This window comes from Myotis yumanensis, unplaced genomic scaffold (assembly GCF_028538775.1).
Source record: "Myotis yumanensis isolate MYYU_CA2020_CCGP unplaced genomic scaffold, mMyoYum1.0.hap1 SCAF_4, whole genome shotgun sequence".
Lineage (NCBI taxonomy): Eukaryota > Metazoa > Chordata > Mammalia > Chiroptera > Vespertilionidae > Myotis > Myotis yumanensis.
This window is the reverse complement of record NW_027223755.1, coordinates 53645189-53673094: the sequence shown is the minus strand read 5'-3', so window position 1 is coordinate 53673094 and position 27906 is coordinate 53645189. Positions and strand designations below refer to the sequence as shown.

The following is a 27906-nucleotide window of genomic DNA, read 5'->3' as shown; positions in this document are numbered from 1 at the left end:
CCACTGGTTGCTCCCGCCAATGCCTGAGTAGTATTCCTCTGATGAGTGACTGGCTCAAGGAACCTGATGAAACTTAGTTAACATGGGGTTTCAGTCTAAGGCAGCGGTTCTCAACCTGTGGGTCGCGACCCCTTTGGGGGGTCGAATGACCCTTTCACAGGGGTCGCCTAAGACCATCAGAAAACACATATATAATTACATATTGTTTTTGTGATTAATCACTATGCTTTAATTATGCTCAATTTGTAACAATGAAAATACATCCTGCATATCAGATATTTACATTACGATTCATAACAGTAGCAAAATTACAGTTATGAAGTAGCAATGAAAATAATTTTATGGTTGGGGGTCACCACAACATGAGGAACTGTATTAAAGGGTCACGGCATTAGGAAGGTTGAGAACTACTGGTCTAAGGCCTTCCTTCCCGGTCTTTTTCAGAGAAGTTGTACCTGTATTGCAGTCTGATATCTATCTCCATCTCCTCCTGCTCCCTCCCCATTTCCCTTCAGTTTTTTTCCCTCTCAATAAATCTCTTGCACATGTAATTCCTTAATGGTATTTACTTCTCACAGGACTAACACAAGTGTCAAAGAATAAATCAACTCTGCAATTGTAATTTAGGAAAGAATAATGAGAACATTACATATCAAAAGGACACAGAACATCTATAGAGGTAAATTTGTGGTATTAAAGGTTTCCATAATTATACAAGGCAGAGTGAAGCTATATAAACGAATTGTTCCATCCACAAAATTAAAAGGAGGAAAATAAACCTAACCAAAGGAAAGCAGGAGGAAGAAGCTGACTAACTGTGGAAGGCAGAATGGCTCACAAAGACATCTATGCCCGCTCTGTGGACCCTGTGACTATATCATGCTAGATGGCCAAAGGGGATTGCAGCTGTGGTTAAGGTTGCAGACCTTGAAATGGGGAGACTATACTGTCTTCTCTAAGTGGCCCAATCTAATCACCTGAGCCCCTTAAAAGCAGGTAACGTTCTCTACTCGGAGTCAGAGATTTGAAGTGTGAGATGAATTTGATCTGCTAATGCTGGAGAGAGACGACATTGAAAACACCAGAAGGTCGGCAGGTAGCTGGAGGAAGATCAGTCCCCAGCTGAGAACCAGCAAGGACCTCAGACCTGCAACTTCAAGAAATGGACTTGGGCCAAACACTTATGAATGAGCCTAGAAGAGGGCTCATCCCCAGAGCCTTCCCGAAAGGAACACAGCCCTGCTGACACGTCCGTTTCAGCCTGTGCGCTCCTCGGAGAGGGGCCAGCCTAGTCCTCCCAGACCTTTGACCTACAAAAATGGAGATAATGTATTTGTTTATTATAAACCACTAGGCGTGTGGTTGATTTCTTATGGCAGCAATATAAAATGAATATGCAAACATTTAAAAAATTAAGGAACAAAAAATTATGGGATTAATGTGTAAATTCAAGGGCTGTTTTTTTTGAAAATGTAATAGGCAAAGTTTGTTATATTCTAAACATGAAGAAAAGAGAAAACAAAAATATTCAAATTAGGAATAAGAAAAGATGAAGTAGTTATAAATATCTATGATCCAAATAACATAGCAAACACATTTACAAAGCTGGAATTATAGATGAAATGGAAACTCAATAATTATAAGATACTTTAATTCTCCTTTCTCAATCTGAGACAGAAAAAGAGATACAAAAAAAATAGGATAAAAAGACCTAACAAATAAGCTATTTTTTATAGATTTCAACTAAACTTTGTACCCTAAAAGTACTGAACATACATTCTTTTAGGACATGTACAAAATTTTACTCTCCAGCTACACACACACACACACAAAACTCAAAATATTCCAAAAACTAAAGCCAGCATATAACAAATTTTAATTACAATGATATAAAATTAAAAATGAGTACTAGCATAACAAAACAGAAAATTCTTTACTCGGGGAAAAAACCAACAACAATAACTCCTCTATTCAATAAAAAGCACAATATGCAATTGCAAACTTTCTAGGAAACATTAATGAGAACATTACATAGCAAACCAGAGGGGATATAGGAAAGAATGAATGCTCAGGGAACTTTGCAGTTATAAATGATTATATCGGTAAAAAAAGAAAGAATGTAAATACACTAAGGCAAAAAGCCAGGAAATGAACAGCAAAGCAAACTGCAGGAAAGGAAAAAAATATTTTTATAAAGTCTGTACAACATTAATTACAAAAATCTGAAAACACTGCACAAAACCCCCAGAGACTAATCTCATTTATAAACATTGATCAAGATTTTCATTTTTTTTCTCCTAACTTAAATATTTATTAGTCTGGAAAAAGGACTCAGCCTGCACCCCACCCCTTCCCAAACCACTTCCCGAATCAAGGGACAGGACTCAGAGGAGTTGTTTCAAATAAGCCAGAATGTGTCTGGGGAAGAACAATCATTCATTCCCTAGACCTGACATTACAATCACATGTGTTTGCCAAGGAGAGAGGAGGGGGCCAGTGAGAATGGTAGATGGACTAGATGAGGGGAAACAGGATGGGCCCTTCTTTGTCACAGTTTGGGCTCAGGGAAGGGTTGAGATAAACATGTATTTTTGAAAGAGGGGAGATTTGAAGAGAGGCAAAGGAAGGTCAAGGGCTGGCTCACCCTGACCACTTAGCATGGTAGAAAGAAAAAGGGAGTTGAGGACTCAGCACCTGAGAGAGGAGAATCCCAGGGCTTCTTTTTCAACCCCACTGTGAATAGAGGCAAAAGCCCTGCTTCCTTTCCCTTCAGGGAATTCAGAAAGGTCTGCCTGAAGGCATGAGGGCACGGTGACAGGCCTGTAGCTCCAGCCCAGGCTAAGTTTCTCCTCATTCATTTCCAAAGGCCCCGCCCAAGAGAACTACTGAAATAGGAGGACTAGATTCTGCCCCTGCTCTCTGGGATCAAGAAAGGGGAGTGGAGACAAGGCACAAAGACCCTGGGTACAACGATGAACAGTGTGGCCAAATACAACAAGGATGCCTGCCTTCACCTGGTAGGTAGCTGGGCCTTTGCTAGCAGCAGGAACCACATCAAAAGGACTCACAGAAATGGCCTGCACAACAGGCCTTATTCCTAGGAAGTCAGGGGGAAAGCCTCAGTTGGTATGGCACCATCTTGGGTGGGATGACAGAGGGCAGCGGGCAGACCACTCCCACGACAACACTTCTGCCTCAACTCCCGGTGGTTCTCCAGACGGTCCCCATGGCTGGCAATCAGGGGGGAAACATGTTGTGTTTCACATGATCAGACACTGTTCGCCATCGGCACCTGGTGGGCCTGACAGATTGAGGGCATCCAGGTCAAAATTGAGGCCAGGAGGCATCTCCCCAGCCAGTGCTTTTGGAGGAGGGCCCAAATCCTGTAGCTGCTGCATCAGGTCCAGCACTGTCTCAAAACGAGCCTTCTGAGTGGCCTCACTGCCTGTGGGGGTCTGTCTCTGCTTCAAACTGCTCACACATCTTGCCCATGACACTGCGCTGTTCCTGATATTTTCCAAACTGTTCTGGAGGTCGAGATTCCCGGTGACTGCAACCATTCTGGATACTTTTCTGTGATCTCCTTCAGTGCTGGGTGCAGCACCTCCCTGGACAGTAGGTTCTGCAGGATACTCTGCATGATGGGGAGGATGTTTCCTTCACCACCCTCTTCCTCCATGCCCAGCCCTTCGATGGCCTTGGTCAGCTCCTCTTCTGACATGCCTGAGTTCTGCATCAGTGGTGTTTTTGGCCAGTCCACTTCGTGTCTCCTTTAGGCAAGAAGTGAATTCTCGTTGGGAAGTTACATCACTACTCACTCTTCCAGCAGCCTGAGAGCTTTTGGAACTGCTCCACCAGGTGGGGCTCTTCCTCAGCCAACCCCTTCATTGCCCTTTCTAACTCTGCAGGGGCTTGGGAAGCCAGCTCACTGTCTAACGGTTCCTGGAAAAACTGCTCTTGGGAGGCGAAGAGGGCATCTTTGGCAGTGTCTCCTGGCGACCTCTTCTGGGCCTTAAGCATCAGGGGCTGTGGTGGTGGGAGGGGTCCTGGGAGGGTCTGGCCTTATCGAAATCATCAAGAGCACTTTCCAGAAGCTCTTCAATTCCTGGCCTGCCTCAGGGGCTGTGGTGGTGGGAGGGGTCCTGGGAGGGTCTGGCCTTATCGAAATCATCAAGAGCACTTTCCAGAAGCTCTTCAATTCCCGGCCTGCCTTGGCCCCTACCCCACAGTCCCCCAAGATTTTTAAATAAAATATCAGCAAACAGTATCCAGCAGCAGAATAAAAAAAATATAATCAAGTGCAATTTATTTTTTTAAAAAGTAAAGATGGTTTAATAATAGGAAATATATTAATATGAATAATTATGCTAGTAAAACTGAGGAGAAACCTCATGATTATCTCCACAAATGCTGAAAAGGCCATTAACAACATTTATAATTCTTGATTAAAAAATAAATAACAGTAATAAAATAGGAATAGTTGTGTATTAAGCATGTTTATGGAGAAAACTTACTTCCCCTTCATAAAGGAAACAGAGGAGTAATTTCTGTTAAAATCAGGAACAAAAGCAGTAAGCCCACCACCCCCGCTTTACTATAAATATTGTACTGGAGTTATTAATAAAAGCAGTTAGGAAAGGGTGAAAAATTATTTGTAGGAAAATAGAAAAAGATGTGGTAAATTTCTTTAAAAATTATATGATTGTGTGTCTGGGAAAACAAACAACTGAAAAATTACTAATATCAAGAAGAGAATTCACTAAGTTAGTGAAGAATAAAATCAATATATCCTTCAAATATAAAATTAACAACTAGTCAGAAGATATAATGAAACCCCATTACAATAAACTAAAATAAAATCTTGAAATATATTTAAGAAGAAATGATACCAAAATCATATGAGGAAGATTTGAAACCCCTCCTGACAGGTATAAGAGCAAACAGGAAACATTCTATATTTTTAGATAAAACACTCAGCATTATGACTATGTCAATGTTGAAGTTAATTTATAAATTTAATATGATTCAATAAAATTAAAGCAGAGTGTATTTGTTGATTTATTTGTTGGAATTAGGTTGTTTTTAAAATCATGTGCAGATTCCAGAGAAAATGGCGGAGGCTTAGACGGACGTGTTGGTGCTTCGTCCCGGACCAGATAGGGGCGAGCAGCTGAAACGGGTAACAATCAGCCCGATCAAGCTGGGGAGGTTCAGCTGAGAGACAGTCTGCAGCCAGGAAAGACAGAAAACTCCTAAAAAATGCGGATGGTTAGAGATTGAGGCTGAAACCTCCCTCTGGGCGCCAGCGCAGCGGCGAGACCGCGCCATCTCAGGCAGCGTTTACCGGCATCCAGAGATCGGCTACTAACCCGGAGGCAACGATTCGCAAACAGCGCGACTGCAAGAGCCAAGGGGAGACCTGCACCCCTCCACGGAAAGGTTAGACTTACCTCAAAGGTGCGGTTCGCAGTTCAGGTTGGAGCGAGGAACGCGCGCGCGCGTGGGCGCAGGGGGAAATCTGCGTCCGCCAAAATCCGCGCTCTCCAAAATCCGTGCCTATAGAGGCCAGCGTGTCTCGCAAGGGGGGAGGGCTCCCCCAGGGCTGCTGCCAGAAGGTAACACTATAAATGAGCCCATAGTTGGACTGGATGCAAAAGGGCTGCCTCAGAGTTTCCCAGATAGCCGGCTACTTGTTGTTGCCAGGGGCTTGAGCGCGCGCAGACACTCCGCGCGGTTCTGGAGGGTGGAACCCTGCAAGTTCGAACAGCTTCCCAGGCTCTAGTTTGCACACTTCCTCTTACTTCTGTGAGTTTGATTGTTGAGCCCAGTGCATGTGAGTGCCCAGTTGGGGTCACTAGCAGAGCTTGTAGGGGAAGATTGTTTTTGGGGAGCCTGGGAAACAGAGCTGGGAGTGGCGCCGGGGGAACCACCTCTGGGCGGAGCTGGTTCAGGTACAATAGAGAACTGGTCGGAGAGAACTTATAGCCTCGGAGGTCAACCCAGACACACTGCCACCCAGAGGCAGAGCCACGAACTGACTCCTCTGTAAATACAGATAAGGCAATAAGGACTGTGGCTTGCAACAAGGAGGAACAGTGTATCAGAGGGAAAGTCAACATTCTCCTGAATTCCGGGCGTGCCAATAAGAAGAGTAGAAGATCTGAAGCACCTGCATTAATGCACATTTTTATTTTTATTTTTTTAAATTACTTTTTCTCCTTTTAACTAAGAAAACATTTTTCTTTTTTTTTTTTTTCATTTTTCTTTTTCTCCATCACCCGATTTTGCCCTTTTAGCTACTACATTTTTATTTTTAACTAGTATTATTACCGCTACCATTTTACCAGTTTTTAAAGTGTCATCTTATCTTGTCTTTATTTTATTTTGGGACTAATGTTCTCCATTCTATTTTCATCGTTCCTTTAGCAACATTTTTCTCTACCTCAATTTGCCTCTGTGCTAAACAATCTTCCCCACTTTTTCCCTTTTGCTGTCCTGTTTCTCTTACCCTACTCCAGCTTTAGATCTTCCCTATTCTTTTTACCCTCTGTCAAAATTTAACCCTGCTTAAATATCCTATGTCCAATCCCCTGTTCTAAATCCTTATACACCTTTCCCTTATCTTCCTTCACTATCCATTTTTTTTTCTCTCTCTTCTTCTTCTTTTCTCTCTCTATTGTTTTATCGTTGTTTGCCTGATTGACGAGTATATTGTTTTTCTTTTTCTTTCTTTTTTTTTTCTTTTTTTTTGATTGTTTGTGAGGTTAGACTGCTTATTCTTTTTATTTTCCTGCCCCTCCCTCCCCCCCCCCCCCCCCCCGGTTATTTCTGCGCTTCTCTGTCCCCTTGCGTCGCTTGATATTATTGGTTGTTTGTAGTTTGTATTCATCTCCAGGAATCTGTTGCTGCAATTTGTTGGTATTAGTGGCGGACCTATAGGAGTTTTCTCCTCACATAAATAGTCTCTCCCCCTTTTACACTTCACTATCTTTTCTCTCTTACTTTTTTTCTTCTGTCTTTTTTTTTTTTCTTTTTTTCCTCCTCTTTTTCCCCTCCCTTTTCCAATCTCATTTTTGCACTCCTTTTTTTCTTTCTTTCTTTTTTCTCTTCTACCTTTTTCTCTTCTTTCCCCCTTATCTCCCAACTCCCTTAGCTCGGGTGGCCACCTTTATTTGGGATTAGTAATATCGTAAATACAATAGTGTTCAGTGCCTGGTACGTTGTGCCTTGTTGTGTTGTATTTTGTGCCTCTAAATCAACGCAACAGATTCAAGCAACAGCGGCCTCCTGATCACCACACGCTCTGCCTGGGGAACAGTTGCTGTGTCTGAAGCCTCCCTCCACCAGCCAGAAGAGCCACCACAACTGTGAACAGCACCCATCAGAGGCCATGCTATCAACAGAGGACCCGCTGCTGCCACAACCACCCAAGGAGCAACCACAGACCGAGGAGCCACTGCCACCCAGGGAGCAGCCACTGCCACCCAGGGTCCAGCCACTGAACGATTCAACAACTAGTAATGTCAGTGAGATCAAACATGGGTAGACAAAGAAACCCCCAAAGGAAAGAAAAGGAGGACTCGCCAGAAAAGCAGCTAAGTGAGACAGAGATATGCAACATGACGGAAAAAGAATTCAGAATAAGGTTCCTAGAGTACATGCACCGGATGTTCAAGAAGCAAGAAGAAACAGATGAAAAACTCAACTACGTATGCAAGAAGCTAGAAGAAACAGATGAAAAAATCAACAACTTAAGTAAGTCCCAAGAAGAAATGAAGAGCGACATAGCTGCAATAAAAAACACCATTGAAAGTATCAACAGTAGACTGGGAGAAGCGGAGGACCGAATCAGTGAATTAGAAGACAAGGAAGCAAAACACACTCAAACTGTACTGCAAATGGAGAAAAAAATTAAAAGACAGGAGGAGAGCCTAAGGGAACTTTGGGACAACATGAAACGAAGCAACATACGAATAATAGGGGTGCCAGAACAACAGAAGATGAACATGGATTAGAAAACCTATTCGAAGAAATAATATCAGAAAACTTCCCTGAGGTGGGGAAGAAAAAAGTCACACAAGCCCAGAGAGTCCCAAACAAGGTGAACCCGAAAAGACCCACACCAAGACACATCATAATTACCATGGCAAATGTTCAGGATAAAGAGAGAATCTTACAGGCTGCAAGAGAGAGACGGAAAGTAACATACAAGGGATCTCCCATTAGATTATCAAATGATTTCTCAACAGAAACACATCAGGCCAGAAAAGAATGGACGGAAATCTACAAAGTGATGCAAAGCAAAGGACTGAATCCAAGAATACTCTATCCAGCAAGGCTGTCATTCAAAATTGAAGGGGAAATAAGAAGCTTCACAGACAAAAAAGGGCTAAGGGAGTTTATCACCACCAAGCCAGCCATGCAAGAAATGCTAAAGGGACTGGTGTAAAAAGAAGAAATATCAAGCTCAGAAAGAAAACAGCCACACACACACACAAAAAAGAAATGGCTACAAACAAGTACCTTTCAATAATAACTTTAAATGTAAATGGACTAAATGCTCCAAATAAAAGACATCGAGTGGCTGAATGGATAAAAAAACATGACCCATACATCTGCTGTCTACAAGAGACCCACCTCATTGGAAAGGACTCACACAGACTGAAAGTGAAGGGATGGAAAAATATCTTTCATGCAAATGGAAAGGAAAAGAAAGCTGGGGTAGCAATACTTATATCTGACAAAATACATCTCAAAGTGAAGGCCATAACCAGAGATAAGGAAGGCCAATTCATAATACTAAAGGGATCAATACAACAAGAAGATATAACCCTGGTAAACATATATGCACCCAATGCAGGAGCACCCACATACATAAGAAAACTTCTGGAAGATATCAGGGGAGATATCGACAATAACACAATCATAGTAGGGGACTTTAATACACCACTGACATCACTGGATAAATCCGCTAGACAAACAATCAGCAAAGAAACAGCAATCCTAAATGACTCACTAGATCAGATGGACTTAATTGACATCTTCAGAACACTACACCCCACAGCTGCGGAATATACATTCCTCTCAGGTGCTCATGGGACATATTCAAAAATAGACCACATATTGGGTCACAAGCAAAGTCTCCACAAATTCAAGAAGATTGAGATCATAAAATCATGTGCAAAAACAATTATCACCAAGAAAAGGGAAAAAAGAAAGCAATGGAAGGGACTAGCACTATCAGACATTAAAAAAACTATAAGGTTTCGATAATTAAAATAATAAAGACACATCCTATTAGTAAGAAAAATTCAAATGGATCAAGTATTTAAATGAAAACAATAAAACATTGAAAATGCTAGAAGAAAATATGAGCAATCCTTTCAAGCCTTTGTATAGGCAAACTCTTTTTGTGACTTGAAATTCCAGAAGCCACAATAGAGAAGGTGGATAAATTCAGCTACAGATAAAGATCATATGCATGTCAAAAGACAAATAACAAACTGGGAAAATCTATTTTGCAGCTCATATAAAAAAACAAAAAACAAAAACCTCCTAGAAATTGAGAAGAAAACTAGGACAATAGCGAAATGGATAAAAGACACGAACAGACTGCTTACTGAAAAAACAAAAAACAGAAAAAAAAAACACAAAACAAACCAGACAAATAGCTCTTAAATATATGAAAAGATGCTCAATCTCATTCATAATAAGAAAGGCCAATTAAAACACAGAGATACTCTCTTTTTCCTATAAGAATGGCAAAATTTAAAAGTCAAACAATAGTCATTGGTGAGACAATGAAGATATAGAACATTTTACTTATTGCTGGTGGGTGTGCAATATGGTAAAACTCCTGCAGGGAACAAGATCTTTCAAAATAGCAAGCACATTTACCTCTCACCCAGCAATCCCACTTCTGATATTTATCTTTCAGACATACCTATATATACACACAATGCCTTATGTGCCAGGTTATACATTCCAGCATTGTTTCAAAATATTGAAATGAACCAATGTCCCTGATGAGAGAGAGTGAAATGAACGTTATATACAAAGGAAGAGTATGCACTTGTGTAAAAAGAATGAGTAAGCTCTCCATGTCCTGATATGGTGGACTTCCGAGATATATTTGTTCAGGGGGAAAAAGGAGATGATGCATTGTAATATTTATAATATGCTATCTCTTGTGTAATAAAGGGGAAACAAAGAATGTATATTTGCATTTGCTTGTATCTGCATAAAGGCACATTGAGAGGATCCAAATAGACTGGTAAAAATGATTACCTATGAGAGGCATGAAAGAATGTGATAATTGGTAACAGAGGTAGGAGTGAAAATTCTCAGGATACATTATCTTATATAGTTTTGATTTTTGGACCATGTGTATGCATTACCTGTTTTTTTTTTTTTAAAAAAAAAAAACTAAGGAGAGAAACTACAGTCCAGTGTCACTTTGCTTTTGAACTTAGATACAGAATCAAATACTATACAGGGACTACATCGATTTTATTACAGAAATGCAAGAATGTGTTTTACTATTGGGAAATGTAATGACACAGCACATGAGAAGTCCAAAAATATAAACAAACAAACCCAAACGGAAAAACGATCAATATGGGGATTTAGACATTTGTTGATGTCTAAAAGGCATTTGGTAAAATTAAATGTTCAGTCCTAATGAAAACAGTAGGAATTGATGGATACTTTCTTGACATGGTTAAAAATATATCAAATCAACAGCTAACAGTAAACAGCAAACAGCAAAAATCAGGAACCAAATAAGTTTGCCTTCTATAACAACATTTATTTAATGATGTTCTAGAAATTCTGGTCAACCCTTAAGAAAAAAGTAATTAGGTATTAAATCAGAAAACCAGAGATAAATTTGTCGTCAACAGAATTGAGTACCTTGAAAAACAAAGAGAGTACACAAAAAACGATTAGGAATAATTAGATGGGTGCATAGGGGGGTGGATAAGTGGCCCCAGGGGACTGGAGTAAATGTGGACATAGTCCTACTGCTGTGTACTCCTGTGAACCTTCTGCTCTTGATAAACCAGCTCCCAGAAGCAAATAAGCAAATAAACAAACACCAAACTTTCATCATCCCCAATTTCCAAAGAAATTCCACTTCATTCTGCTCCAACAACTTTAGAAGAGATGTGCTTGTTTCACATCAGGCATGTGACAAAGTGGGGCACAGAGACTTTGCACAAGAAGATAGAGGCTGTGCAGTACTGGAATGGGGACCTCCTTGCAGGTAGGTCAGTATCACTGGGTATAAAAGGTGAACCAGGAGGCACAGAGGGTGAGCTGAAGAGATAAGCAGGGGTAGTGTAGAGATGGCCTTTTATCATCCATGCCAGTGATCTTGTATATTATTTTGTAAGAGATAATACCCATTGCAGGGATGTAATGTAATCAACTCACATTTATGTTGGAACTTGAATAATAATAGCTGCCATGGGAAATTCTTTTGTTTATGATTCCCAGTTCTACAGTTTTTGAGGGGAACCCAGAGTGGAAGGAAGCAATGGCAATAGGAGAATCGAGTGGCGTACTTGATGGGGGGATGCGGTGATACATAGGGGACACTCATTAAATGCTTGTTGATTGAACTGACAGTACTCATGGTGTGTGGGCACGAGCTGTCATATTTAAATCCTTTGGAAGTAAAGTGTTCTTTTGAACAATTATCACTTGACTGAGCATTTTGATAAATTATAATGATCTTTAGGCAGTAACACATAATATAAGAATTCCATCATTTTCAGTTACCTTCATATCCAAGTTCTTAGAAACAGTTTCTAGGGAAGATATGAGCTCTTGAATTGTTTTTTCAATTTGCCGGTACTCGTGCCTGATGAAATGAATGTCTCCAGAAAGCTTCACAATGCTGGCATCACATCTGGTGGCAAGATAGACATTGGTCATGACATTTTAAATACTACAGTAGAATCTGTGCATTCATTTGATGGCAAAAGTTCTAAAGTTCTTTGAATAATGAGTTGGTAGATGTAGGACCATAAATAGGACTGTTCTTAATTTTCCTCTTCTTTTCCTGATGAGAGAGAAACCTGGCAGGATAATAATACCTTGGGCCAAACCAGAGAACTGAGTTGGACTAGGTGAAGACATTGGGGTTAACTGGGGAGAAATTTTAGATTTTTCAGCCTGTTGTTAACTCAGTCATAGGAGTGCCAACAGGTTTTTATATTTGGGGAATATTTTCTATAGCACCCCCCCCCCCCCCCACACACGGAAGAAAGATAGAAATTCTATAAGTCAAATAAATTTTGAATATATTATGTATATATGCCAATTTTAGTTAAAATATTATGTTGAATTTTAATTTAATGTAAGAAAAGGTAACTAGTAAAAAATTTAAAAATTGTTGAACTTAAGAGATATATATACATACACACACTGAGTGGCCAGATTATTATGACCGCCCAGATTATTATGATCACCCCATCAGTACAATGAAGTGAATTAGTTATGAAAATAATAATAATAATAAAACCTTCAGAGTATTTGCTTAGGAAGTTTTCAATATTCAGTATTTTTGGAAGTGTCAATGAAGTACTGATGGGGTGGTCATAATAATCTGGCTGGTCATAATAATCTGGCCACTCAGTATATGTGTGTGTGTGTGTGTGTGTGTGTGTGTATGTATATATATATTATATATATATATGTATATATACATATATATACACAAACTAGAGCCCCAAATTTGTGCATGGGTAGGGTCCCTAGGCCTGGCCGGCAATCAGGGCTGATCTGTGGGGCGACGGGTGGGGCAATTGAGGGGCCCCCCCCGCTGCCACCCACCTTGGCTGGCCTGGGGCCTGCGGGCTGGGGGCAGCGCCTGTATTGAGCATCTGCCCCCTGGTGTCAGTGCATGTTATAGCAACTGGTCGTTCCACTGGTCATTCCACCATTTGGTTGATTTGCATATTAGGCTTTTATTATATAGGATATGTATACCTTCACTACAAGAGATATTTATTTCTAAAATCCTATCTAATAAAAGAGAAACATGGTAATTAGCCATAGGGCCACTACCCTTCCCATTGGCTAATCAGGGAGATATGCAAATTAACTGCCAACCAAGATGGCGGCCGGCAGCCAGGCAGCTGATGCGAACAGGGAGGCTTGCTTGCTTCAGTGACGGAGGAAGCCAAGCTTCCCCGCCTGCCTTGCCGGCCTCTCAGCTGCACTCTAAGCAACATTGTAACAAATATAGAAGCTAAACAAAACCCCGGGCTTCAGCCAGCAGGACCGCAACATTGTTTCAAATACAGAAGGTAAACAAAGGCCAGAAACCTGCTTTCAGCAGCGGAGGTCTCATAGCTGGAGCCGAGCCTCAGAGCTAAAGCTGGCCCAGAATAAAAAGAAAAGGAAAAAAGGACAGGTTGGGAGCTTCAGTCACCCGCCAGCCTGAAAACGGCCCTCAGCCCTTCACCCAGGCTGGCCAGGCACCCCAGTGGGGACCCCCACCCTGAAGGGGGTGTGACCAGATGCAAACAGCCATCATCCCCTCACCCAGGCTGGCCAGGCACCCAAGCGGGACCCCCACCCTGATCCAGGACACCCTTCAGGGCAAACCAGCCGGCCCCCACCCATGCACCAGGCTTCTATCCTATATAGTAAAAGGGTAATATGCCTCCCAGCACTGGGATCAGTGGAGCCGCGAGGCCTCCCGGCACCGGGATCAGTGTGACAGGGGGCAGCGCCCCAACCCCCTGATTGCCCTGCGGCTCTGTGTGTGACAGGGTCGGGGCCCCAACTTCCCTATCGGCCCTGCTCGGTGAGTGACAGGGGGGAGTTCCTCAACCCCCTGATCGGCCCTGCTCTGTGCGTGACAGGGGGGAGCTCCCCAACACCCTGATGGGCCCTGCTCTGTGTGTGACAGGGGGGAGCTCCTCAACCCCCTGATTGGCCCTGCTCTGTACGTGATGGGGGCAGCGCCCCAACCCCCTGATCGGCACTGCTCTGTACGTGACAGGGGGTGGCGCCGCAACCTCCCTATCGACCCTGCCTTGAGTGTGACAGGGAGCGGTGCCCCAGCCCCCCAATCGGCCCCACCCTGAGCGTGACTGAGGGTGGCATCTCAACCTCCCAATCCGCCCTGCTCTGTGCATGACAGGGGGCGGCGCCCCAACTCCCCAATCAGCCCTGCTCTGAGCCCGACCAGGGGCTGCACCTAGGGATTGGGCCTGCCCTCTGCCACCCTGGAGCAGGCCTAAGCCAGCAGGTCGTTATCTCCCGAGGGGTCCTAGACTGTGAGAGGGCACAGGCCAGGCTGAGAGACCCCCTCTCCCCCCACGAGTGCACAAATTTTTGTGTACCGGGCCTCTAGTGTTATATAAAAAGCTATCATAGATTGGACTCAGACTTTTTATACCTATCCTTTCAACTTTAGATATTATTTATTGACCATGTGCCAAAACTTGAGGAAATAAGTAAGTTTATGTACTTGTTTATTCAAAAGTTTTTTTCCCATAACCTGCTATTTTAAAATGTCAAGTTATATGACATTTACACTGTGTTCTGTTACTAGATTTTGCACTGTTATTTAATCTACATTTAGATCCTGTGTTCACTGACAGTCTTTTTAAACCATGATTTCTTTCCTGAGATCCTTATATTGATTAATTCCTTGGTTGGCCAGATTTTGCCATCCAGATTTCAAAAGAAGGCCTTGGGAGTGTTGGAATCATTAAGTTCTTGAGTGCTTGAGAATGCCTATCTGTTCTCTTATCCTTGAAAGGTAACTTGATTAAGATAACATTACTGTTACTTTTTTCTTGTTGTTCAGAACATGATGGGTTTTGATCCATTCTTTTCTGGCATTGGTTAAGGTGGAGAAATCCGAGGTGACTACATTTTTTTCCTTGTTTCCTGTGATCTGTTTTGTCAACCTAGATATCTAATGATTCTCTTTAACTTCAACAAAGAAATCTTGGTTTAGTTGTTCTTATATTAATTTTTCCAGGGTTACAGTTTTTTTTAAATTTTATTTCAAGCTACAAATTCAAATCTCTTATATCCTTGAGTATTTTTCTTCTGAAGAATTTGTTTTGCTGCTTCCTCAGGAACTCCTATCAGGTAGATGGGGAATGAATTTTACTTGTCTGCCATAAATATCATTTCTCTATAAGCATTTTTATATTGAAAAATATATTGCCTCTTTATTTTGTGTGGTGTGATTCTTTTTTTTTTTTTAAATAACTCTATTACCTTTAGTTGTATTTGTTCTATTTTGGGACTTCTAAACTAGATTTAATCTTTGTAATATTTTAATTATTCTTTTTCACCTTATCCCTGAGTCATTAGTCTACCTATCTCCTTTTGTTATCTGATCATCTATTTTGGGGGAAACCCTTTTACCTCATATTTTTATCAAAGTAAAATACGCCTAAAGTTTAAAAGTCAATAATAACTATCAGGCTAATAATTTTAGTAGTTCCTTGCTCTGCCTCTCAATCCTGCTCCCTAGAGGCAAGTGCCGCCTTTACTCCTAGTTTCAGAGGCTCCTGGGACAGCCAACTCCTAAACCTTTTTGGAATTCTGTGGTGTAAAACGAAGTCATTTTCAGCTTATCTCACAGCTTTAAAATTGGTTTTATTATGTCTCAGTTTTCACATGTCCATCTGTTTTCGAGGTTCTAATATTTCTATGTTGATATCTCCAGTCTTTGTGAATTGATGTTTTAAAGAGAAAATCTTTTTACTATAGATTTGTGGGGCTTTTGGAAGAAGCAAAATTACATATAACTGTTCAGTCTGCAATCTGTTATGTTTCTTTTGGTCTTAATTTCTTTGAAACCTTGAACTCTTCCTGTGTTTTTCTGGGTAATTCCTCTTATAAGATATATTCATCAGCCTTATGGTTTTTAAAATCAACCTTTACTATCTATCTGTCTATCATCTATATATCATTGATGTTGTTGGTGGTGATTTTTTATGCCCAGGCTAGATTCTTCCTAACTACCACTCTTACTTTTTATTTTATTTTTTTAAAAAATATATTTTATTGATTTTTTACAGAGAGGAAGGGAGAGGGATAGAGAGTTAGAAACATTGATGAGAGAGAAACATCAATCAGCTGCCTCCTGCACACCCCCTACTGGGGATATGCCCGCAACCAAGGTACATGCTCTTGACTGGAATCGAACCTGGGACCCTTCAGTCTGCAGGCTGATGCTCTATCTACTGAGCCAAACTGGTTAGAGCCACTCTTATTTTTAAAAATGATTCTGGCTACCTGCAGATTAGCAAGTATGTGGTTTGATGGAGAGCAGATCATATCCTCTATGCAGGATCATATCCTTTCCCTAGTCAGGTGTGTGTGTGTGTGGGGGGGGGGCACATCTCCCCATTTTCTCCTCAAAAACCAGATCGTGTATCTCACAGCAGATCATTATCATAGATTCTGTGTTGTGACTCTAGCCTCCTCTCCTTCCTCATCCTGTTGCACTTCAGCCAGTTTCTCTCAGGTATAAATTGGAAAGGAGGGAGGTAGGTCCTAGATGATGAGTAGTGTGCTTACGTCTTCAGCTACACCTCCCCAGGGTTCTGTGTTGCTGACCTGAATCTCTATAGGGGCATCTCTTACCTCTCCTGTGAGCCACCCAGGCCCCTCAGTAGTGGTGCTCTATTCAAATAATTTGGCCTACACTTTTCAAGATTATGAGCCTTGTTTTGAAGGAAATCATCGTATTTAAGGTCTGAGGAGGACTTACAGTATTTGGTAAGTGTGCTCTGCTTGGGGTCATCGGTTGTGGCAACTTCCATACTATATTAAAGATGGAGATTTTGCTTTCCTTTTATTTTTAACTTGCATGGAGACATCTCAAGTGAGAAGAGTAGAGTAAACATATCTGTACTATCTTTAATTAGAAGTCCCCACTCTTTACCTTTGAAAAGTTGACAATATCCATAATATCATTATTGTTTCTTCAAAGGGGATGCCTTTTGCTTTCAATCTCACATAAACACAATTTGTCATTTTTTTTAATATGTGGGTTTGTCTTGGGATCCCAAGTAGTCAAAGGTGGCCAGAGGGTTGGCCTCCTCTGGCTGCTGCTGCGGAGGGTAAGTCAGAGCCATCCCTGCGGTGCCCTTACATGCTCGCCTTTTCCTCTTCCGTGTGTAGCTAATCTCCTGAATAGAGGAGAGGGTTTCAGAAGCAGGGCAGACAACCCTGAGAACACCATCTCACTGGAAGTACTGGCTTTTAGACTGCCACTTTACTGGGATGGAAAATATGGTGTCAAATGTAAAACATAGTTATTAAATACGGAGTTTGATTTATGAAGCAATAAAATGTTTGCTAAGAATTAGGTTATAAAATCAACGTAATTTCACTTATGCCAAAATGTTAACTGAAATTAATGTGGAAAGACAGTAATTAATCTGCCTCAGTTTGTCTATTAGTCAATTGCATGTCAAAAATACAGACAAGAAAGAGGAGAGGAAAAGTGAATTTAAGTCTTAGGGCTTTCCCCCAGGTTCTGTTGAAGATGACCAAATAGATTGAAGAAACTTTCATAAAAGGAAGACATTTCAAGGAAAAATAAGACCTTGTCTTCAAACCACTGCTTAAGATTGGAGGGCAAGGTAAGTAAGCAATTGTGGGGGAAGGTAAAGGAATAGGAGCCTCTTGGTTTTCACTCTTCCCTCAGACACACCAAATAAACTGCTGCTTGTGGATCCATTCCCTCAGAAGGAAAATATGGAAACTAGTTTAGAGACTCTTTACATATGGGATGACTAAGAAAATATCTACATTTAAATGGATAGGAAAAGCTGAGACACACTAATGCCACCAACTCCATCCCTAGCACAGTGCCTTGCAATTGGAAGGGAACCCCCAAGCCCCATCTTCTTCCTGAGGAGTGAAGGGTTTGAACTACACATCAAACACTCCCAACTTTTGTAGCTGCCATCTGGAAGACTGGTTCCCAATTCTCTGAGAGCTGATGGGGTTCACGTGGGCGTCCCCTGGGACCACGGAAAACAAAGAGGTGGTTTTAAATGGCCACATTATTTCAAAAAATGGGCAAAGGGCCTATCTGGTGTGACTCAGAGGTTGAGCATTGACCTATGAACCAAGAGGTTTCCAGTTTGATTCCCAGCAGGGCACATGCCCGGGTCGCAGGCTTGATCCCCAGTAGGGAGCGTGCAGGAGGCAGCCAGTCAATGATTCTCTCTCAGCATTGATGTTTCTATCTCTCTTTCCCTCCCCCTTCCTCTCTGAAATCAATAAAAATATATTTAAAAAATGGGCAAAGGACCTGAATAGATATTTATCCAAAGACAACATACAAATGGTCAACAGGTACATGAAAAGATACTCAACATCACTAATCAGCAGGGAAATGAAAATCAAAACCATGATGAGATATCACCTCAAACCTGTTAGGATGGCTATTATATAAAATAAAGAGAGAGAAAAATGTTGTAGAGTATATGGAGCAAAGGGAACCTTTGTACACTGTGGGCAGGAACATAAATTGGGACAGCCATTATAGAAAACAGTATGTAGGTTCCTCAAAAAAACTAAAAATAGATAACACCTAGCAATCCCTCTTTTGAATATATCCCCAAAGGAAATGTATTCAATACCTGGAAGACATATCTGTACTTTCATGTTCATTGTAGCAATATTCACAATAGCCAAGCTATAGAGACAGCCTAAGTGTCTGACGATGGATGAATGGAAAGAAATTGTGACACACACACACACACACACACACACACACACACGAATATTTTCAGTCTCAAAAAAGAAGGAGATATTAGCAGTTGAAGCATGTATTGACCTGAAGGGCATTATGAGTAAAATATGCTAGATACGGAAAGACAAAAACTCCATGATCTCACTTATGTGTGAAATCTAAAGAAGTCAAATACACAGAGGCACAGAGTGGAACGTGGTTATCAGGGATGAAAGGTGGGAAAAATGGGAAGATGTTGGTCAAAGTGTACAAAGTTTCAGTTAAGGTGAATCAGTCTAGAGACCTATAGTCTACAGCAGGGGTCTTCAAACTATGGCCCGCGGGCCACATGCAAATACAAATATTGTATTTGTTCCCGTTTTGTTTTTTTACTTCAAAATAAGATATGTGCAGTGTGCATAGGAATTTGTTCATAGTTTTTTTTTTTAACTATAGTCCGGCCCCCCAGTGGTCTGAGGGACAGTGAACTGGCCCCCTGTTTAAAAAGTTTGAGGACCCCTGGTCTACAGCATCATAACTATATGATCTATCTGTATAAAAGGCTAATATGCTAAGTGTCTGACCTCCGGGTAACGACGTCAAGCAGCAACACCTGGCTTCCTCTCCCTAGCGATGACTAGCCTCGGTGGAAACACTTTACATTTTAACCCAGTGGTTGTCAAACTGTGGCTCGCAAGCCACATGCGGCTCTTTGGCCCCTTGAGTGTGGCTCTTCCACAAAATACCACGTGCGGGCGCCCACGTACAGTGCGATTGAAACTTTGTGGCCCATGCGCAGAAGTTGGTATTTTGTGGAAGAGCCACACTCAAGGGGCCAAAGAGCTGCATGTGGCTTGCGAGCCACAGTTTGCCGACCACTGCTTTAACCAAATGTTTGTGAAGCGTTTTCCTGTGCCTCATCTCATTTGATCCTCACAGAGTCCTGGAGTAGGTAGGTAGGAGACTCAGTGGAATCCTATTTTCTTTTCATTAGCTGGAAAACGGAGATTTAGAAAGCTTAGAAACTTGACCCAACTGAAAAGAAGTAAGAAATGGTGGACCTTAAAAATGACTTCAGGTCTTCTCACTGTGCAGAATACAGTCAAACACTGCTGCAGTTAAATATTTTACCCTTTGTTCTCCCTGCTGATCTACAATAATAATGTGCTTCATGTTGATATTTACTGCTGTGTTGCTGACAATTACCTGACAAAGAGGTTGGGGTGCTTCACTGGGCTGGAAAAAGTTTACATCAGAGAGCAGCTCTAATTAAGCAAGTTTGTTTTATATCTATAAAAGGCTGAGTTAACTCGTGCATGCACAATACATGTAAAGCTCTCACTGGCGCCAATTGCACACGTGTGTTTCAATCTGTCACTGTCGATTGTGAATTTGGTTGACACTTCTATTATAGAGAAAGGGCGAATAGCGATATTAAAATATTTCTTCTAATTAATTTCCTTTCAATGTGTGTGAATTTGTGCACCGGGCCGCTAGAATTTAATATTGAAGAGTGGAAATATGCTAAGAGTAAATTTCAGTGGCTCTGTTCACAAAAAAAGGCACTATGTGAGAAGAAAGTTAATTAGCTTGACTGTAGTAATTATTTTATGATGGATAAGTATATTATATCATCAGGTTGTACACCTCAAATATACACACTTTTTGTTTAAAAAAAAGAAACCCCAAAAGAATGAGCAAAGAAAGTTGTACATCTTCTCCTTGATATTATTTCATTCCTCTCTTGGCTTTAATTAAATCTGTTTGTTATTTTGTCTTGTATATAAGACAGGATTTACAAGAGTAAAATAAGAGATTTGTAAATAGTTTGCAGAAGGAAATAAATGGTTGGAGTGTCATCAGTACACCACCAAATGGAGCCAAATCCCAGGTTTCATTCAAAACAGATTTTTGGCGTTTATCTTCTTTGCAAAATCATGGCACATCTAAGTAGAGTGTAGGTTGGTGTTTGTTTTATTATCTTGCTTCATAACTTACATAAAAATGATAAATTCTTTTGTCTGTATTAAATATATATAAAAAAGTAGGAATTTAATATATTTAAAAATATCCTATATAATAAAAGGCTAATATACAAATTGTCCCCTCAACTGGGAGTTTGACCAGGAGTTCGACCAGGGGGTGGGGCCAGCTGGCCAATTGCCTGAGGTCCCTCCTCCTGGCTGGTCCTGCCCCTGATTGGGGCAGGCGGGCCAGATTCCACAAGTGCACAAGTTCATGCACTGGGCCTTTAGTAAAATATATTTATACATAGTATAGTTAATGATATATGCATATATGTATGTATATATAATGTATATATATAATGTATATATACAATGTATGTATATAATATGTACATATTGTGTGTATATCTATCTATCTATCTATCTATCTATCTATCTATCTATCTACAGGTATTATCCTGTAGATTCTGTTTCCCTAAAGTCTGTGTTGTGTTACCTGCCCTGAACTTTCATGGCTGGGGCTTAGTTTAAGCCCTTAACATTTTTCACCTTTTTTTGCTGCCATAGGCTTCCTTCTTCCTGTACCCCATCAATTAAGTTACACGAGAATGTCACAAATTATGCCATCCATTTACTTAAAATTTTCCCATGGCTATGTATAACCTTCTACATAAAGTTCAAACTCTTTAGCTTGGCCCATGAGGTCCCTCATCATCTAATTCTGAACCACTTCTCTAGCTTTATCTCCCAATCTCCCATCTCTTCCTAAATGCAAATCCCAAAATATCAGAACTAAAATACCCTTCTCACAGGTAGGCCCTTGAACATGTCAGAATAAGTCATCCTTGGTTCTTTTGAACCTATTATACCTGCTATGTGAAGTACCTTTCCCACCCTTCTTTGTCTAGCTGACCGCTACCCAAATCATTCACAACTCATCTCAAGTGTCACCTCCTCCAGGAAGCCTCCCGTGCACCCCAATCTAATTGGGATATTCCCAGAACACCCAGGTTTTCACTATAGTGCTCACCTCACTACTTATATTTGTGGCTCTGTTTTCCCAAGTAGACTGTAAACAGCTATAGGAATGGGGACTGTGTTGCTGAATCCCTAACTCCTATCACACTGCCTGCCATATAAGTGCTTAATACATTTTTGTTGAGTTGGATGGAGAAGTTTGTCTTAGGTATTAATCACCTAATTCTTATTTGGTCATTAACACTTCAGAGTGATTAACAAGATGGAGGTAGGGGTAATCCAGGAGTGAGGAAAGAGGTGCTGGCAGAAGAAGTAGAGATGGGAAGGTGTTCATGGTCAGCCATTTTTGATGTTTCTACCAGAGTGGTCCTGCCATTGTAAATGCCTAAAGGTATTTACTGAATGTATACCATTAGTTCTTTTGATTTAGAAATCTCATACATGAGGTTCAAAATTGTATGCATTGGCAGTAGTTGCCTTTTGTTAGATTTTACATGTAATTCTTATATATTTTAAATGTTTAATGAGAATTTGATACCTTTGGGGATTTTATATGTGGTTATGAGGGTCTGTCTTTGGATGTTGGCATTTGGACACTGAGGGCTGTAAAGAAAAGAATTGAACTAGACATTCTGTATAAGGGTGCTTTTATAGAAACTTTGGCTCTCACAGGAAGCATGAGGTTTTCAAATTCTATGACACACTTTTACAACTATCATCTCTAAGTTAAGCTTAATATAAAGACAGTACCTTGTTTGGGACCACATGGAACTTATTTGGGAATGAGAATTCAGTGGCCAAGAACTGACTGCTAAACATTAATTAGTTAATGTGCTGCTTCTCACCTGGCTACTCTTCCTCGAAGGTCTCCAACTCCTTGAAGGTGTCTGCTGTTTAGCTCCTGTACTGCAAAATTAGTCCCTGTGGCCGCCTGGTCTCGGACTCTTATTTGGTCTTCTAAAATCTGTAAGTTTGAGTCAAAATTCCTATTAATTTCTCTTCACACATGATAAGAAAATACCATTTAAAGCAAAGGTTAAACAATTGAATGCATTTCCTAGTTAGGCTGATAGTGACAGTACAATGTCAGAGAGAAGCAATCCCTACGTTATCACAGGGAGGCAGCGACGGCTTGATTCCGGCTGATTGTTGCCAGGAGGGAATGATGGTTTCACAGTGTTTAAGCCAGAACTCCAGATTTTATGTTAAATCTCTCAGTGTTTAAATATTGACATGTTACTCAGACTCTGTCCTTAGTCATGTCTACATATGTCGTGATGTTCTGAAGTGGAGGTCCCAAGAACAGAATTTTTGAAATTGTTTGCACTAATAATATAAATATTAATTTAATAATTGAAAAAATTTGCTTGCCCATAGAAAATAAAATGATGCCACTTAAACAAATTCCAGTGTAAAGTCAGGATATATAAAAATAATTTATATTTAGTCAGAAAACAGTGAGAGTATGGGACTTTGGAAAACAAATTTGTGGTGTGGAAAAGCTTCTAAGTTTAGCTGCTGTGTATGACCAAGGCCTGAGCTATATTTAAACTTATATTTATGAATTTTCTGAGAAAAAGAAGACATTTTATAGCAAACAAATTATAGAAATTTCAAAGACCATATACAGAATCATAAGCTTGCAGATCAAGACAATTTGAGAGCAAATAAAGCTTTAATTAAAAACATAAAAGTGTCAAAAACACTAGCTAGAATTTTTTATTTTTTGGTTTTTATTTGTTTTTGCATGTGTGTAGATGTCTTAGTCTGGGTTGCTATACATATTAAAAATACCACAAGCGGGGTAGCTTATAAAAACAGAAATGTATTTCTCATAGCTCTTGAGGTTGAAGTCCAAGATCGGGGTGCCAGCATGGCCAGGTTCTGGTGAGAGCCCTCTTCTGGTTGCAGACTGCCAACTCCCTAGGGAGCTGTGTGGCATCTCTCTAATAGGGATACTGATCCCACTCACCAACATTTCACCCCACAACCTAAGCAGGTCCCCAAGACCCACCTCCTAATACCACTACATTGGACATTAGGATTTCAAAATATGAATTTGGGGGCACAAACATTCAGATCATAAGAGTAGGTGTTGTTATGCTTTGTTTTGGTCGAGAACAGTGATGAAAGGGAACTTGCCCTACTAAATTTTATAAAATAAGGATAAGTAAATCAGTGTAGCTAAAGAGATATGTATAGCTAAATAGATAAATGTAATGAAGTCGCTGGTAAATTTAAGAAAGAAATAGGCTATACATGAGACTCACAAATCAGTGGGGAAGGAATTTCACAAATGGTATTGGCTCTCTGGTAACTTATTCAGAAAACAATCCATTTAGATCCTTATGTCATACATCAATGTAGATTTTAGAAAAAATAGATTATAAATAAATAAAATGTTAAACCATAAAAATGACAGATAATAGAGGAGATTATTTCATCTTTGAATAAAGAAATTTCTATTTTTAAAAGTAATGAGAACAACCACAAAACCAAATATTGGAATGTTTAAGTTTATAAAAAGCTTATGAAACATTATAAATATAATTAAGATAAAAACAACCAACTGGAAAAACATAACTGTCACTGCCGAAGGTTTCAGTGCTGTGCTACAATCAGCATGCACTTGTTTGCGAGAGCCAACCACATTTACCTCTTCTCATCTTTGTGTTCAGTAACATACTGTTGGTATTAGAAATCAATCATAGTGAGAGTATTTACACCAGGCAAACAGGCAAACACTGCAAATCATATTTTTATCACCCAGAAAAAAATTGATTGCTGATTGTTAAACACTTACCAATGCACCACTGGTTATTATTCTTAATTAATAAAAAAGCACATCAAGTCAATAAGAATAAAAAAGCATTAACTTCTCCCCCAAATAAATCAACAGAGAAAATGCAAATAATTATGTCACTTTTAAGAAATGAAAAAAAAATCTCATTTCTGTCCCATCATATTAGCAAAGATTGAAACAATAAATCTCAATGTTGGCATCAGCACAGTGAAGAAAGCACATTCATATAATGCTAATGGAAGTATAAATAATGATAAACTTTCTGGAAACCAACTTAGAAAAACGCATCAAAAGTTTTCACATCCCTTGATAATTCTATTTCTAAGAATATGTAGTATAGAAATAATCCAAATGCCGACACATATCTATGCACAAAGATATTTCAACATTAGGAGAATAATTAGGCAAGTTGTGGTGTATGTAGCATGCAAAGAGCTTTTAATGACATATAAAAGAGTTTATGACATAATTTTATATTCAAGATTGTGCTTACAAAAGTATTCTCAGCTTCCCGAATGAAATGTCTGAAAGGACTAGAGGGAGATACATCTGAGTGTAGAGATTACAATTTGTTGCTGGAATTATGAGAATTTCCTTTTTTGGTCAGAAACTCTAGTTTTCCTTTAGTAGCTTAAACTTCATTCATTCATTCATTCATTCATCTATTCAGGAATTATTTACAGTGCTGACTACCTATCAGCACTCTTATTACCTGGTGTGGGATTTAGCAGTGGACACAACGAAGTCCCTGCCCTCATGGACATTATATTTTAGAAGGAGAAAAGCAACAATAAACAAATATAGACTGTGGTAGTTTGTAATAAGTGCTACGAATAAAAATAATGAGGGGCTTAAGGGAGATTGTGACTGTTGGAATTGGGCGGGGGACAGGTGCTATTTAGTAGCATGTCAAAGAAATCCTTTCTGATGAGGAGATATTTGAGCAGGGACCTGAAGGGAACGAAGAACATTTCATAGGAATTTTGAGGGGAAGATGATCAAGCCAGAGTGAATAAGTTGCAAGTGCAAATGCCACGAAGCCAGAGTGTTTGGTATGTTCTAGGAAGAGCAGGGAGGCAATATGGGCAGAGTGAAGGGGAGAGCAGTGGGAGATGGGGTCAGAGAGATTTGGGGGGTCAGATTGTAATGGGTCTATGAACCAGTATTAACAATACACTATAAAAACCTCTATTTGAAATGATTGCATTAATATAATCTTGGAGATTTACACTAAGTTAAATACCTTAGCACAATACTTGACATAATGTTAAAAACAGTTGTATTTGTTGTCACATAGATGTTCAACAAACATTTTTTTGAATATAATTTCTTTTACTTTTTGACATAAATGAGCAGTTGGAATATTGAACTGTTTTCCTCAGAAGTAATTAAATTGTAATCACTTAAACTTAAAAAATAGCAACTCATTTCTATAGCTGAAAAATGACATTGGTGTTTGATAGTCTTTGACAAGCAATGATGCCAACATATGGGAAATAAAGAGCTACCTCAATGTTTTGGCTGAGATTTTTGACAATGCTGGTGATGGTCTGGATATGGTTTTCCAGTAACTTCCTGGCAAGCAGCTCCTCTTTTTGAAAGCCTTGGGTCCCCTGAAGACAAGCAGAGATGTCCTCTTTGATGCGGAAAGCTTGCTGAAGGAGGAAAGCTATGGTGCGCTCCTGGCTGTGCAGCTTGTCTTCTATCTGACTTCTCTGGGTGTTTGGAATGACAGGAAGGAAAGAATGACCCCTGGTCAGGAAAGGGAAACAACACCAGGGCCGTTACAAGAATGAACTTGGAGGAGCCAGCACCAGTACTCTGTATCCTCACTTCTGTATTTTCTCACCTCTGAGAAATCTGGTAGGACTTGAGCACCTGCATGGGTAGAATCTTGGTTTATATCTCATTTAAGAAGCAGTTCTGACCTACTCCTTGATCTTGTAGCATGCATTTTTTATGTTTTAAGCAGGAATTTTTCTATATCTTACCTATTATTCTAATTCTGTATTGTGAGCAGGGCTGCTTCCTTACAGCTGTAAGAAATGAGAGCTCAAAGGCAAAGATTAACACATGAGTCAGAAGTTCAACGAAGAGTAAATGGAAAAGACAAAAGCTAGGGCTATCTATCTATCTATCTATCTATCTGGCTAAGTGACCATCTGACCAGTAGCTATGATGCGCAATGACCAACAGGGGGTAGATGCTTTGACCAGTAGCTATGATGCGTACTAACCACCAGGGGGCAGACACTCAACACAGGAGTTGCCAAGCTGGGGTGACTTGGCAGTGGCGCTTCTTGGGTGATGTACCCCGGAACCAGAGGAGGGAGTCTGATTCCGGGGTGCATCACCTGAGAACCACCTTCTCTCAATCCGGGACCCCTTGGGGGATGTCAGAGAAAAGGTTTCGGTCCAATCCACGCAGGCCAGGCCAAGGGACCCCATCTGCCAGAGGGACCCTGCTCACTCTGCAGACGCCCTTCGGGCCGCAGAGCCACCCCAGGTGCAGCTGGTCTGAGAGGGATCATGGGACATTGGCTCCAGGGCCTGTCTGGCCCGTCTTGCCAAGTCCTGCCCCGCCAGCCACCTTCTAATTAATTTCCTTTCAATGTGCACGAATCCGTGCACCAGGGCACTAGTTTAGTAATAAGGTAAAAAGCAGAAGATCCTGATAGCCCCCATTAGCATTAGCGTGTTACTCCTTCCTTTCACAGATAAACTTCTTGAAGGACTAGCTACTTTTGTTGTGTTTTTTTCTTTAATTTACTTTGCTTAGTTTTGTGACCTAGTCTCTGAAGTCATACACCTCCATTTTTGCTTTGGTGTGTTCCTTAGAAGTAGGTCACTAAGTTCAACCTACACTCTTGGGTGGGGGTAGTGGTAAAATTGGTCTTAACCTTTTAAAAAATGGATTTGTGGACATTTAAAACCAACACTGTCACCACCATGTAAATGGCTTCTGTCTCTAGCTGTTCCTTTCCCTGCACCCCGTTCTCCCATTGCCATCAGTACAATGTTGCTAGAAAGCAAATCTGGAGTCGTTCTGAGGTGAGGGTCTAGGGCCTGAGAAGTGATGGGGGTTCTGTGGGGCTCACAGGATAAACTTGGGGCCCATGGAAAATGCTGCTGTCCGCCATGGCCAGGTCTACCTGTGGCAGCCACAGTGCACCTCTGCTCAGCCCTGGTTGGTTCTTGGGGGATCCTCCTAGCTCCAGCTCCCCAGGAAAAATCAAAGCTCTCAGCAAGCGAGAGCTGAGATCTAGAGTGAACAAGTCAGTAAAGTGAATCTGCCCCTGAACAACATGATAGCTGGTGGGGCAGAGCACAGGAAGAAAGGAAATGGGTTCCAGCTCCTGGGGAGTTTAAGTTCCTGGGTTCGCGCTGGTCATGACCAAATTGCTGAACTTGCATGACCACTGTCTCCCA

The 27906-nt window shown here is 40.7% G+C and overlaps 1 protein-coding gene and 1 pseudogene across 1 annotated transcript in view; both read right to left on the bottom strand.

Annotated features, from left to right (window-relative positions):
- Positions 1 to 27906, bottom strand: part of FAM81B (family with sequence similarity 81 member B) — a 57084-nt gene that overhangs the window by 13501 nt on the left and 15677 nt on the right. Inside the window, exons 3-5 of the mRNA XM_070412347.1 lie at positions 25987 to 26230; positions 22521 to 22639; positions 11782 to 11911 (exon numbers count right to left, since the gene is read on the bottom strand). Of these exons, the coding sequence (XP_070268448.1) occupies positions 11782 to 11911; positions 22521 to 22639; positions 25987 to 26230 (493 nt within the window). The remainder of the gene's footprint in view (positions 1 to 11781; positions 11912 to 22520; positions 22640 to 25986; positions 26231 to 27906) is intronic.
- LOC139008381 (peroxisomal biogenesis factor 19 pseudogene) lies at positions 3261 to 11635 on the bottom strand (annotated as a pseudogene).